Here is a 15,316-nt window from a genome sequence, read left to right as displayed (position 1 = left end):
TTTGTGGCTGTAGCCCAGGGGATGCCCCTTGATCACCTGGCTCTGAGCGCCTGGGGGCTTGTATTCCTGGGTCCCATGGGACAGTAATCATCAGAGATGTTCTGGCCACTGTATAGAGAGCACACTGAAATACAGCCCCAGTCTTTCTGGGAAGGAGGCCTATTTGCTTGTTGAGGAGCTTCGGCCTGCCCACTAATTGGGGCCTACACAGCTGCAATCAAGGAATGGAGGCCTGTGGAAGCAATCTCTGTGCTCTCTGCCTTGCTCCAGCTGTCCCATATATTAAATAGCCACCACCCTCAGGGCACAGCAACAGGAACTCAGTCTTCCTGTGAAAGGGACCTATTGGGCCTGAGGGTCTGGTTTCCAATCAGCCTGGATCTAGGCGTTGTCCGAGGTCCTTTACGACAGTGACAGGTCCTGGCATACCCTCAACTACTGGGAGCTATGAAAAATAAAATAGGCTGCTTGGACAATCATAAAGGTTTGAGAGACCACCAAGAACTAGGGCAGAGGGTTGAATGATAGGTTTCACTGTACATAGTTACATTTTTTTTCTTGTGATTATAACTTTTAAGATGTACTCTCTTAGGGGTGCCTGGGTGCCTCAGTCCGTTAAGCATCTTTTTTTAAATTTTAATAGTTTTTTCTTTTTTTAATGTTTATCTTTGAGAGAGAGCACAAGCAGGGGAGGGGCAGAAAGAGGGGGACAGAGGATCCAAAGCGGGCTCTGTGCTGACAATGGCAAGCCCAATATGGGGCTTGAACTGCGAGATCATGACCTGAGCTGAAGTCAGATGCTCAACCACTGAGGCACCCAGGTGCCCAATGCATCTGACTCTTGATCTCAGCTCAGGTCTTGATCTCAGGGTCATGAGTTCAAGTCCCATCCTGGGCTCCATGCCCTGCATGGTGTCTACTTAAAAAAAAAAAAAAAAAAAAAAAAAAAAAAGATGTATTCTTAGCAGCTTTTAAATATGCATCACAGTATGATTAACTATAGTTGCCAAGCTGTACATTGCATTCCCGTGATTTCATGATTTATAACTGCAAGTATGTACATTTTGACCCCCCCTTAGCCCATTCCCCACAAACCTCTCACCTCTAGCAACCACCAATCTGTTCTCTTTATTTATGAGCCTCATTTCATTTTTTAGATTCCACAGATAGGTGAGATCATACAATATTTATCTTTTTTTCTCTGGCTTATTTCACTTAGCATAATGCACTCAAGGTCCATCCATGTTGTCACCAATGGCAAGATTCCATTCTTTTTTATGGCCGAATAATATTCCATTGTGTGTATGGAATGGAAGATATCTCACATTTTCTTTATCCATTCATCTATCCAGGAACACTTAGATGATATGTTTCTACATCTTGGCTAGTATAAATAATGCTGCAGTGAACATGGGGGTACATATACCTTTCAAGTTAGTGTTTCCATTTTCTTCTGATAAATAAACAGAACTGGGATTGCTGGATCATATGGTAGTTCCATTTTTCTTTTTTTTTTTCATTGTTTTTACATTTATTTATTTTTGAGAGAGTGAGACAGAGCACAAGTGGGGGAGGGGTAGAGAGAGGAGACAAAGAATCTGAAGCAGGCTCCCGGCTCTGAGCAAGCATTCAGCACAGAGCCCGATGCGGGGCTCGAACCCACGAACTGCGAGATCATGACCCGAGTCAAAGTTGGTCACCCAACCGACTGAGCCACCCAGGCGCTCCCATTTTTCATTTTTTGAGGAACTTCCATACTGTTTTCCATTTTTGTCACTATGTGTGGTGATGGATGTTAACTAGATTACATTAATGTAATTATTTTGCAATACATACAAATGCCAGACCATTATGTTGTACATCTGAAAGTCATAAAATGTCAATCTTGCCTGGGGAAAAAGAGAAAAAAAAAAAAAAAAAAAAAAGGAAAGAAATGGAAGGCTGATCCTGACATGCAGGCCCCAGGACAGGCAGCGGCCACAGAGCAAAGGCTTCCTTTGTCAGGAAGACCTTCCCCTTCCTCAGTGGGGGCAGTCCCCACTTCTTGGTCATTTCAGTTACCTCCAGGCTCCAAATTATGGCCAGAAGGGAGTTCTGCCAGAAGAAACCCCACAGTGGCTTCTGGTGTGGGCACCATGGTCAGGGGGGCATGTCACTGCCTAATCTGAGGGCACACCTGGAAGAAATACCCATATTGAGGTGGAATGCATTCCAAAATTACAAATCAGGGCATATACTAAAAAGCACCTTTGTAGCCAAAACCTCAAACAGCGAGATAGCATTGTGTTAAATCCCTCCAAAAATTGCTTTCCAAAGGACTTTCTACCAACATACGTTTGTTTAGTTACTCCTTGATGTCGAGTTATCAGTTGAGAAATGCTTTTTAACTTAGATGGATTTTTGTCACTTGGCGATTGGCTAGTTCACTTATATGTGACGTATTGGAAAAAGGAGAAAGTGAAGACCTGGATTCTAGTTCGAATCTCACCTTTACCAGCTGCATGAACTTCTGAATCTCGGGCTCCTCACCTTTCAAAGGCAGAAATTCATTGCCTCTCTTACATTCGAATTCCCGGAGCTGCACACGCGCCCCCCACGGCCTACAACACACTCCAATACTTCATTTGGCCGGTCACTTGAGTCATCACAGGTCTCCTGTCCTTCAGGAAACCTTGTCTTGACTTCATCCTCCATTCTGCACCCACAACCTGTGCAAACATTCCCCTTTTCACACCATAGGGACAATGAACTGATCTCCATTAGACTTTTGGCAGGAAAGACAGTTTATCTCTGCATTCTCAATGCCTAATACTTACTAAGTTAATTACAGCTTTTCTACAAACTATACAGTGCAACATAAAAAATGTTACTCAAACTGTTAATCACTGAATTATTGAAAATACAAATACATATGAGTACCTTAGTTTGCTTACATCTTAAAAAAAAAACTCCACAATCTATAAAGAATTATAAAAGTTTCGGGGCACCTGGCTGGCTCAGTCGGTAGAGCATGAGACTCTTGATCTTGTGAGTTCGAGGCCCAAGTTGGGTAGAGAGATTACTTAAAAATAAAATCTTTTAAAAAAAATTTGTAAAGTTTTGAGTAAACAACCTTCAGCCTAGTTCAGGTTCTTCCAAATATTTGCATAGTTTATTTACTGCTAAATTTTCATGCACAAACATACTGAGCAAATAAAAATGACACGATGTCCCATAAAAGTTGGTAAGAGAATTTTATTGTGTGACGTATGTAGGTCTTTGCATTCTACTAACAGAAAAGCATTTGTCCACATCTTAGTCGACCTAACAAATTACGTATCTGTGGTTTTTATCTACACGGCTGCAGTGTTACACTATTGGAGAAAACCTTCCTTTCACTTGTACTTTGGTGCGATTATACAGTAGATACTTCCTCCTCCAGAAAATAAAAATATTCTCAATCTGAACTTAAAATGGAACAAAGACATGAACACCAAGTTGCCTGCACCACTTGGTCAAAGACTGCAATAAAAACCGAAACAGTATGCTGCTTAACGTACGAAGATGAGGAGACGTCTCTGCCAGTTTCAGCCAAACCTCTGTAGGAATGATTTAGCATCTGGGTTTATTCTTCCTGTGGTTTTCACACATGACAGGTAGAACTGTACCGCAACGAGGAACAGTCACATTCTTCACTTGCTCAAGAGACTCAGATACTGGACTTTAGCGCAGGAAATATCTCTTGGGGCTTAGTAATATACAAATGGGTAGAAAAAAAAACTGCCTTAGGAAAAATTTCACAATTGTTTGACTAAACATCTGAAGCGTTTCTGTCACAGCTTTCATATATTAAAAAAGTTTCCTCCAGAGATGAAGCTTATTTATGAAATAAAACCTAGTCGCTATCATCTGATCCATGTTCTGAGCCCCGATCCGAGGCCTCATTGTTGGATCCCTCTGGTTCTGATTCATTTCCAGAGCCTTGGCCAGAGCCCTCGTTATCAGATCCTCTCTCGGAATCGTGGTCTGACTCGGCACTTGGAGAAGCCGGGCGAGAGTCCATCTCAGAACCTCCAGAGCGGCTTCTCCCAGACTGCACAGATTCGTTGTCAGACTGTTCAGAACCCGAGGGCCTTCTCTTTCTGGCTGGCTGGTCACTGTCTGAATCCTCATCTGACTGCTGTCTTCGGGGCCTCCGGGGACTGCCGGCCTCGCTGCCAGACTTGTTCTGGTTCTCATCAGAATCGCTGTCTGAAGAGGCATGTTTCTTCCGCCGTTCACCCTCGTCGGAGTCGCTGTTGCTGTTGCTGTTGCGGTGATGTCTGGCAAAGACAAGCACTGGTTAGACACCAGGATTTGGGCTAATGGGAGCCTTGACAAGCGGAGAATGTTTTCTAAACAAATAAGGGCATTTAATATTCTATCTCTTGACGTGGAGGGTGTTAACTCCGGTGTTCACTTTGTGATATTTGTTTTGTGTTCTGTTTTGTAAATTTGATATATTTCACAATCAAAAAGGATTAAAAAGAAAAAATAAGGCACTTTAGTTATGACACAGCATTTAAACAGTAAAGGAGGACTCTCACTGGGTTCTATCAGGCACCTTTCATCAGAATGAAGCACTTCTCAATTTCATACATAAAATTATGAAAAGGAAGGGCTACATTTATCTTTATAAGCAAATTCATAGCAGAAGTGAAACCTAGGATTTTGCTTGGCTGTAGGGACTCTGAAGAATTAACCATCTCCCAAGGCTGGATGAGTGGGACTCTTCCCCGTCCTATCAGATACCTGAAGAGCAAAGGCACCATTTCTATCCAGGATTTGCTGCTGCACTCGTGCCCTCCACCAGGGTGAGTCTTACTCAAGATAAGAAGCCAGGGCTAAAAGGCTTCTGTAGCTCACTTACTTTTGCCCTGAGTTCCCCTCTACTTATCAGTTGATGGGTTAAAGGGAATGGGACTTGTACCTATGCTTGATATGGTGGTAGCACCCAGGAAATCTTGGCTTCCTGGAGGCTCTGGAGGAAAGAACATTCTCATAACTGTGGTGACAGCTGCTCACCCCCCAGAGCTCTGGACAGGAGAACATACTTCCCCTGTGGCATATTCCTCAGTTTTGGATTCCATGGAAAGGAATATTAAATGGCACAGGGTTCAGTCTAAAAAGGGCGAAGGAGACATAATACATTCTTCTGTTCAGAAATGAAACCATCTCCACATGACTGAAGGAAGGCTCTTGGTGCTTAAATCTGAGAGAAGAAACCTACACATACAATATGTAACTCCGGTCACCCTGAGTAGGTATGAAGAGTGAGTAAGAGGAAGACACTACATTCATTCCCTATATATACTAAAGGCCAGTGGGCCTCCTGGGTCCAATTCCCACCATTCCACCTGGCCAAATAAGCAAACACTTCGTGACACTCAGGATCAAGTTTAACTGATGCAAGTGGCTCAAATCAACTTGGCCTTGACCTCATAGTTTGACAGCAGCTCAGCCTCTCACATGGACCTTTCTGCCTACACATTTTAACAATGCTCATTCTAAAACCATACATTTCACTGCTCTGCTCATGCTGGCCTTTTACCACTGACCAGGGTAACACTGTGGGCAAGGGTAAAGCAACCCCAATGTGTGTCAGCCAGTGTCTTCAGAGAAAAAAGGAACTGCAAGTCTTTACAGATGCCTCCCTAGAGATCGTTACCTATGAGGCCAGCACCCCCACTGTCACCCTTAGTTCTCTCAACATGTTAACTGCTCACCTCTAACCAACCAGCACTCCATTCTTCTTCAAAGATTCAACTCAAACAGCCTTTCTTTTACAAAACAAGTCTCTTACAACCCTCCCCTCAACTCCAGATTAGGTATGGACCCTGGAGAGCAATATACAAAACCATAAGTGACAATACCTATCCCATCCCACTATAATGTGGCTTTTTGTTTATGTTACACTTCACTGCTTCTAAAGCACACATTCTCTGAAGCCAGAGTCTAGGACTTTTTCCTCTGCATCCCCAAGCACTCAGCACACTATCTCATGGAATTCTTAATGGGCATTCAAATGACTGTTGAACAAATGAATGAAATGACAGCCATCGGGAGAAATACATGGGCTGGGATAGCATTATCCCAAGCTGGGGAACCTCCAGCTTGAGGAACAAGTTTAGGACAAGTAAAATCAATACTGCTGCTCCAGGTGTGCCATAAGCTAAAGGAGAGTAGTGGCCAAGCAGTCTAGGAGAAGTCCCTCATGGAGCAGGCACAGCTGAGTTAGCACTGCCCTACAAGGGAGGAAATGGTCAAGAAAGTCCTATTTCCACATGACCAGGATCAGGCTACTCATAACAGTTTTAGCCAGTTTGGTAAGTGTAGGAAAGTGAGACAATTCATTTAGAAGGATACCATCCAGGAAATTTCACCTAATATCCATGGAGAAATGAGATTTCAAAATAGGTTTTCTTCTCTGAGGGAAAAACATGTGACAGGACAAAATGACAGGGTTAGATTAAGAGGTGTGCTAAGGTTTCTTCCACCTCAGAGATTCTAAGAAGCTGGAGGGAAGACATTTTGGCACAGTGACCATTCTTATCTTTCATTAAAAGAACGCACTAAGGGAGGGGTGCCTGGGTGGTTCAGTCAGCTAAGCGTCCGACTCTTGGTTTTGGCTTGGGTCATGATCTCACGGTTTGGTTCAGGAGTTCAAGCCCTGCGTCTGGCTCTGTGCTGATAGTGCTGAACCTGCTTGGGATTCTCTCTCTCTCACCCTCTCCCGCTTACATCCTCTCTCTCTCTCAAAATAAATAAATAAACATTAAAAAAAAAAAAAAAGAATGCGCTAAGGGAAAAATTCATACCCTTCATCAGCAATTTTAAGTTTATCTTCATCTGAAGAATCATCGCTTGATGATATTATGGCTTTGGATTTTATTTTTCCCTTCATTGAAGGAGGCAGACGCTCTGGCTTGGGCTACAGAAAGAAGATCAGACATAGCAGATTAATCAGGATTCCTAGGTTGCATCTTGTTAAACATTTTGTTAAACTTAGTTTGCGGTGTGATGACAACAAATAGCAACCAACACACTTCAAAAAGAAGCATTTGTGTTTGAAGAAACTGCAGGGCAAGAATACATGCTTGTGTAGGGCAAGCCTTTGTGTCTACAGCAGGACATAAAAACCACACAGTATTATAAACTTACAGCCTTCTTCTTCTCTGCTTTTGGTGGACGTCGCTTTTTCGGTTTGGGGCCATTTTCTGTTTCCTCATCATCAGATCCTTCTTCTCCCTTTGGAGGTCTTCAAGAGTGAACAACAAGAGAAAGTCTGTCAAGGTTCACTCATGCCTAGAAAGTCTAAGACTACTTTGTCATCAAAATATTATTCATTCTGAATGCTATTCTCTATTGGGCTATCCTCAACCATACTGAACACTCGTCAAGGGCAGAGGCCATAATTTACAACTGCTGCACACAGCTCAGGAGTGTGCAAGAACCATGTATTTATGCAATGTCCACCAAATAATTTAGTCTCTGTTGAGTCCTCTTATTCATCTAAGATAAGCCTGAATCTTGTACTTGGTGGAGGGACAGAAGATGGGAGAAAAGACCCAGGCTCCTGATCTCACATCTGTCCTCTCTTCTTCCTTCCTTGCCAGCTACTCATTCCAGGCCTGCTGATGTCCGATCATAGCTTCCATTTAACGGGTCCATGTCGGAACGAATTCATTAGGTTCTTCCCCAAGTAGAGTCAGCCAGGGGTGGGAAGAACAGGCCTTGCTAAGAGAGCCAACTGGAGGTTCCTGGACAGGGAAGCACCACAAGTGAGGAACAGGACAGCTCAGGGGCACCTCCGGTAAGAGATGGGCGGGGCACCACTTATCTTAATAGCAAATGGCACCAGGAAGATTAGAAGGTCCTTCCCTCAGGGGCGACTGGGTGGCTTAGTTGGTTGAGTGTCTGACTTCCAATTTTGGCTCAGATCATGATCCTGTGGTTTGTGAGTTCGAGCCCCAAGTTGGGCTCTGTACAGACAGCACAGAGCCTGCTTGGGATTCTTTCCTCTCTCTCAGCACCTTCCCTGCTTGCACGTGCATGCATATGCATACTCTCTCTCAAAACAAACAAACAAACAAACTTAAAACAAAAATAAAATAAAAAATAAAAGGCCCTTCTTTCACATTAATTCACATATTACACATCTAGCAAAACTTGAGGTGGGCATCACTATTACATTTTACACAAAGGAAACTGAGGCTCGGTGACTTTTCTAAGATTGCACGTGGATAGCGTGGGCACCGCAGGTTTTCTCATTCTAAACTGCACACATTTTCCAGTAAATATATTCACAACACATTGATAATACCTTCTCCTCTTTTTCTTCTTTCTTTCACCACCTTCCTCATCTTCCCCTTCTTGTTCACTACCACTGCCCTTTCTTCTCTTCTTCTTCTTGGATATAGGCAGGTCATCGTCGGTATCGTCGTTGACAAATTCATCAAACTCTCCTCCCTTTTTAGAACGCTGCAATCCAAACAAGACTATAATCAGTTCTCGCCTGGCTGGTGGAATGAGGTCAGATCCTATCAGCCATTTGACAAACGAAGGATCTTTTATCAAGTTGCATGGGAGGGGTGGTGGGTGAGGCCCATATTTTGAAGACTTCTAATTAGGGTGAATGGCTCAAGTGGCTTAGGTCACCACCAGGTCCAAGTACGGAGCTAACACTGGAATGCATTTCCAAATAATACCATATAAAGCACTGTGTTGGAAGACTGTCTCCTAGCAAAGGAGGAGGTCAAAGCTAAGGACTAAGCACTGAGTAAACAGAACCAATTATATTCACTTCTGAAAGTCAAATGACAAGGATGGTGCCATCAGTACCAGCAGGAGTCACATCTTACCCGTCCACCACCACCTCCTCTTTTCTTTTCTTTTGTTGCTTCGGTCTCTCCAGTAAACATAAGAATATTTTTGGTCTTCTCAACATACTGGGCCCGCTGTTCTAAAAGTTTCTTTTGCTCTTCTTTTTCTCTGAGACGTTTCTCTTCCTATGAGGAAAAAAAGAGTAGGAAGAAACTGCATCAAAATGTTGAAAAAATATCACGAATACCAGCAGAAGGACTTCTTTAACATGCAAGGCGTATGTGTGTGTGCACATCATTCTTGAATTCTAGTATAACTGAAAACACAATAAATACCTGTTCTTTAAGAAGTTTCTGCCTTAACAGTTCCTTTTCTTGCTCTTGTTTGGCCCGTAACTCCCTCTCTTCTTCATCTTGTTTACGTGCCCGGGCGACATGGTACTGGGCCTGGCTCAGTAAGTCAGAGCACTGCCTATAATATTCCAGATTTAGAGAAACATGAATGTAGCTAGTACATTTTTTGCTCAAAAACTCAGAGGATCTGTTTTCCTTACACAAGCTAGAGAGCCAGAGCATTAGCAGATATTTATGGGATATTTTAATTAGCAAAATTAACTTAGTTTCTCATAAGTCAATACTGTCAACTTTGGTATCTTTCCAAATTATAAGTGTCCTCTCCAATCACAGATATATTTTCAACATTATCTTCACATGTGAATCAAAGAGTGAAAATAGATAGGAAGTATTTTCCCCACACAATTTAAGTACTTGTACTGAATTGATTTTGTCATATTTCCTGAAAGGACCGTTGGAAAAAAGACTCTGTCCAGGCTGGGGAGTCTCACAGACAAGTGGGAAAGACCAACCCCTGGAAGGCCACCCAGCGCACATCGACATCACTGCTTCACCCAAAGTCACCTTCCGTAAGTAGTAACATTACCTGGCTTCTGTAGCAGCGAGGGCCAAATCGAATCTCATTTTATCTCCCACTTTACTCAAGTAACTGAAGTATCTAAATGGAATGAGAAAATAAAATACTTCATTGAAAAAAAATTATAATGAAACAGGCCCTTTAGATTTTTATTTTGTTACTTTTTAAATGTTTACTTATTTTGAGAGAGGGGGAGAGAGAACGCATGAGCAAGGGAGGGACAGAGAGAGAGAGAGGGAGACAGACAATGCCAAGCAGGCTCTGCACTATCAGCACAGAGCCTGACGTGGGACTCAGTCCCACAAACCACAAGGATCATGACCTGAGCCGAGATCACTTTGGATGTTCAACCGACTGAGCCACCCAGGTGCCCTGGCTCTTTAGATTTTTAATCTGCTCTACAAAAATAGTCTGAGAAAAGGTTTATGTATTGATTGACTTACATGAACCTATTTGATACATGAAAGGCTATCTCAATAAGAAAATTATATATGAAACCTACTTAAAAAAAGACTCTCATCAAAGTAGCACTCAATATGTTTAATAAAAAACAAGTTCATGAAGATAAGTAGTCATATTTAATATCATCAGTAAATTCACAAATAACCCAAAATAGTTCATGCAGCCAATATGTAACTAAACTAAACTATTTACTAAATACGTCCGCATGTGGGTTAGGAGGTGTATGTCATAAAGGCACTTAGTCTACCAGGTGAGGCAAGAAATGCTTTTATAAGAATTTAAATAAGGTTAGACAAAACCTGAAGAGATATCAAGTTTTGATTTTACCACGCACAGAATTACAAATAAATCCCATAAAAGTACATAAATTTTGAGCTCAGTGCAGAAACCCATTCAATATTTAAGAGGACAGGCCTTAATCTTAGCTCAATGAAAATTAATATTCCATGAAAAGACACAGCAGTATAAGTAGTAAAACCAACATAAGTGGAGTCTAAAAATTTCAAGTATGCAAAATTCTGGGTAATATTACTGTCAGATTAACGAAAATTTAGGGCAAGCTTGCAAAACTAGCCAGCCAGTTCTAGGGGACACTACACCATCCAAATCTGGCAGGGTCCTGGTCACAGTTTGGCGCCACCTGGTGGCAGCCACTTGCTTTGGCTTAAAAACCACTGGAATGCTTCTAGTAGAGATCGCTTCAGGGACGTGATTTTCAGTACTGTATGCGACAAACGAATTTAAAGAAACAAAGCATTTCAAAAGTTGTTTCTACAAAATCTTTACCTATGTGCAAGCTCCAGTTCTTTCACAGCATTAAGTACTTCCTTCAGATTACTCTTTTCATCTTTCAGAACAGAGGTAGCTAGTCTCTGCAGAACCAAGGCCACATTAAACATAAGTACTGTATCACTGGGCGCCACATGTCTAGCCTGTAGGTAAAAAACAAAGCAAATATTTCATATAATCTAATGACAAGAACAGAAGTTTATTCAAATATAATGTTAGGTATACAAACATGCATAAAGTAGAATAAAAGTATGTAACACAGCATAGAATTAAGTGAGAATAAGGAGTTCTCCTTTTCACCTTTAGCAAAGTCTGTTTGCATTCCTGTAACTTGCCACACTTGAAGAGTGCCCGAGCCAAATACAGTACAACTTCAGTGTTCTGGTGCTTATAGAACTTTCTGAGGCAGTTTTCATACTATAACAAAACAAAAAGTTAATTAAAATACAACAAGGATTAAATGATATTGTCATTGTGTAACAAGATTTCAAGCAATTTTAAAGCTACGTGAAAAGGTGTTTTACCCTTTGAATGGTTAATTTCAAAGAATAATTTGAGAATGATTTTAGACATTCACCAGGATAGGTTTTCACAACACAAAAAGCTGATAAAAAAAAAACCAAAAACTAGGTACTCAAAATCGTTTTTCCATTTGAAACTTGGACCAATACTGAAAGGATAGATTGGATCTATCCTTTTTCATATCTTTTTTCATAGCTTTTTTCATATCTCTGGCAATTAAAGCTATGGACAAGCTTACTGACAACTTATTAAAAGTTACATACCTGGTTCCTTTGGGCTATACTCTCTACCACCTTTCTTTAGGATTGATGGAACCTACTGTCAACGAGCATGAGAAGTCTCACAGTTCTGGTTGTTAAAGTTTTCTTATAAAACCAATATATGGCAATACTGGTGTCAATTTTGTCATGAACACTTCACTTTTTGACCATGGATCATATCTTGTCATAAGCAAGTTCTTTTTCATGGAAGATGGTTAAAGAGTTTCCCCCTGAATATCCCTAGTAATTAACTTGCATTTTTAAACGGCAACTTTATCATTCTGCAGAACAGGAAGGCCCACCTCCAAAAACACAAACTCTGAGACTACCATATGCAGTCTGGGTCCTATAAATCCTTGTGGCTAGTACCTTTCAAATATTCTGAATTTGATAATAATAACCACCCTCCTTAGAAAAAAGGTTAACCGCTGCAAGGAGCCTGGCCTGCCCTTGTCATCTACCTCTGATAAGAACCTTTTTTTTTTTTTTATCATAGCATTTCCCATAGATCCTAAGGACGTTTTTACTTTTTAATATGCTATAGATGCTAAATATTTGTTTTAAGATTTTATTTTTAAGTAACCTCCACATCCAACATAGGGCTTGAACTCATTACCTTGAGATCAAGGGTCATATGCTTTACCGACTGAGCCAGCCAGGCACCGCTAGATGCTAAATATGACTCTCTAAGTTCAAGCACTCCATAAATATGAAAGGCCTAACAAAATTCTATAGTGATAAAAACTAATCCCTATGGAGTTTTTTCTTTTTAAAATGTCATTTAACTTTTCTGAAACTCAGTTTTCCCATCTGAGAAAGAAGAATGTAAAACAAGCAAACAAATATTAAATCCTGTTTTTGGGGTATTTACTGATATACTAGTACGTTAGTGCCAAGTATGGTGTCCAGTACTTTTCATACTGGATGTTTACACAATTCTGTGAATTTAAGGTACCTGATCTCCATTTCATAAATGGGAAACTGGCTCAGAGAGAATGTCCTTTGCCCAAGGCATGCAATTAGGGGTGGAACCAGGACTCTTATCTCTGTCTAGACACCAAAGACTGGCCTTAACATATGATGATGAGCCTGTGAATAGACACAGTATCACAAGAAATAGCATGCAGCTCCATGAGAGGGCCAGAATGGTTAAGAAAACATCTGCTCAATAATGAACACAATAGGGGCGCCTGGGTGGCTCAGTCAGTTGAATGTCTGACTCCAGATTTTAGCTCAGGTCATGATCTCACAGTTCATGAGTTCGAGCCCCACATTGGGCTCTGCACTGGCAGTGTGGAGACTGCTTGGGATTCTCTTTCTCTCTCTCTGCCCCTCCCCAGCTTGTTCTAAGTAAATAAACTTAAAAAAAACAATGAACACAATACAAAAATATCTTGAACGATAAGACATTACCATCTGAACGGCACTGATATATTGCTTCTGTTCCACATAGATGTGTGCTAGGTTCAACCACACATCACTGATATCTGCTGTTGCTTCTCTTACTTGGGCAAATACATCACGAGCTTCACGAAAATATCCTTTGTGGGCCAAAACAGCTCCTAAAATTATAAAAAGGTTCACATTTAAGAATTTTCTAACTGTAAGGGTGCTTGCATGGCTCAGTCAGTTAAGCATCCAACTTCGGCTCAGGTCATGAACTCATGGTTCATGGGTTTAAGCCCCATGTCGGGCTCTGTGCCGACAGCTTAGACCTGGAGCCTGCTTCGAGTTCTGTGTCTCCATGTATCTCTGTCCCTCCCCAACTCACACTGTTTCTCTCTCTCAAAAATAAATAAACATTAAGAAAAAATTAAGGGGCGCCTGGGAGGCTCAGTCAGTTAAGCATCCAACTTTGGCTTGGGTCATGATCTCATGGTTCATGGCCCTGTGTCGGGCTCTGTGCTGACACCTCAGAGCCTGGAACCTGCTTTGGATTCTGTGTCTCCCTCTCTCTGTTCCTCTCCCATTCATACTCTCTCTCAAAAATAAATAAAAAACAAATTTTTTTTAAATTAAAAAAAAAAAGAATTTTCTAATTGTAGCCAGAAAAGCCACTAAAAGCCCTATTTTAATACAACTTCATTTATTACATTTAGGGAGAAATTATGATCTACAAACATTCCTCTGAAAGCATTCATTTCACAAATCACTACAGATGCCCGTGTCTTATAATCACCTATGCCATTAGCAGCATACAGATTTTTTGCGTCATTTCTGAGCACTTGTTTGTAGATGGCCAGGGCACGATCTTGGTGACGCTTTTCCTATAAAAAGAAACATACATTATAAAACAAAATTCAAACAGGAATCAAGTGTCAGTTTTGTTTTAAAGATACAAAAAGAAAAAAAAATAAGGGACAAAAAGAAATTACCTTTTCTCGATCTCGGGTGGGCTGATGCAAAGTCTGGAGCCAGACGTTGCCAAGGGCCAGCATAGAGTAAGTGTCACTCTGTGTAGATGGTTGTTTTAATATTCTCTCAAATTTCTTCTGTCCCGGACCCCATTCTTGTTTTGCTAAATGAAGATTGCCAATCAAAGACCAAGCATCTGGATGGTCCTGAAACACACATATAAAAAGAAACAAAATCTGTAATTTGGATTCAGAGATATTAATCACCTTTCCACAATAGCTGATTACCAAAGAGGTTTACAAGCCACATTTACAAATTGAGAGTGGGGATGGATTAATGAATTGTAAAATCACTTTAGCGTGTAGTTATCAGCATAAGAAATGCAACAGAATGGAATACAGATGGAATGGAATATAGAATAATGCCAGTGTACTGCACATGGCAACGGTACATAAAGATTTGCAAAACCTTCATTTTAGTTGTTGCATACACACGTGTGTATACTCAACTATGATGTAAAATCTATTTCTGTGGCTAACAATCAAAAAGTTTACATAACTTCTACACTCTAGTATCTTTAACAAGTAAATAAAATAGGGTGATGTCAAGATATTAGAGAAATGATAGCCATTAAAATGAAAATCTAGGGAGAAAAGGTGAAATAATTGTTTTCAAACCTGAGAGTTAATACGACCAACCTGATTAATCTGAAGAGCTTCCTTAAACCAATCTGAAGCCTCATAAAAATTTCCTTTATCTCTAGCCATGGCTCCAAGGCGCAGATAGCCTAAAAATATACATTTAAAAGTTTTTACGTTTAAAATATTATCTATAAAAGACCATAATTTTAAAGCCATACTTTTGAAATGATTGATTTTTGTTAATACATTCACATAATGAACAGAAAAATCCCACAGGTAAAAAAATTGAGCACCAATAAAACTAATTAATAATCTCACAAGTTAAAGAGCAATTCTGTTCCCATCAAGTCACTGTTTGAAATCTCGGATTTATTTCTTCCACTCTATTCCAGTGTTCACATCCTGGTCCAAGCCCTTATCTCCAGCAAAGTTATTTCAAAACTCAGGGCTGTTCTGTTTCCAGTTTCTCTCTGATGCACAGTACTGTCACTTTTTCTTAAAAAGCTGCTTGTCATA

General features: G+C 40.7%; 1 protein-coding gene across 1 annotated transcript in view; it reads right to left on the bottom strand.

Moving 5' to 3' along the window:
- Positions 1-3,216: 3,216 nt before the first annotated feature.
- Positions 3,217-15,316, bottom strand: part of CTR9 (CTR9 homolog, Paf1/RNA polymerase II complex component) — a 28,550-nt gene continuing 16,450 nt past the window's right edge. The window contains exons 13-25 of the mRNA XM_045484512.1: positions 14,858-14,946; positions 14,180-14,365; positions 13,984-14,071; positions 13,218-13,366; positions 11,323-11,439; positions 11,020-11,165; positions 9,781-9,852; positions 9,177-9,312; positions 8,880-9,026; positions 8,342-8,499; positions 7,180-7,276; positions 6,837-6,949; positions 3,217-4,301 (exon numbers count right to left, since the gene is read on the bottom strand). Of these exons, the coding sequence (XP_045340468.1) occupies positions 3,875-4,301; positions 6,837-6,949; positions 7,180-7,276; positions 8,342-8,499; positions 8,880-9,026; positions 9,177-9,312; positions 9,781-9,852; positions 11,020-11,165; positions 11,323-11,439; positions 13,218-13,366; positions 13,984-14,071; positions 14,180-14,365; positions 14,858-14,946 (1,925 nt within the window). The 3' untranslated portion in view covers positions 3,217-3,874. The remainder of the gene's footprint in view (positions 4,302-6,836; positions 6,950-7,179; positions 7,277-8,341; positions 8,500-8,879; positions 9,027-9,176; positions 9,313-9,780; positions 9,853-11,019; positions 11,166-11,322; positions 11,440-13,217; positions 13,367-13,983; positions 14,072-14,179; positions 14,366-14,857; positions 14,947-15,316) is intronic.

This window comes from Leopardus geoffroyi, chromosome D1, assembly GCF_018350155.1.
Source record: "Leopardus geoffroyi isolate Oge1 chromosome D1, O.geoffroyi_Oge1_pat1.0, whole genome shotgun sequence".
Lineage (NCBI taxonomy): Eukaryota > Metazoa > Chordata > Mammalia > Carnivora > Felidae > Leopardus > Leopardus geoffroyi.
The sequence above is the reverse complement of the archived record's forward strand: the minus strand, read 5'-3'. Positions and strand labels throughout refer to the sequence as shown.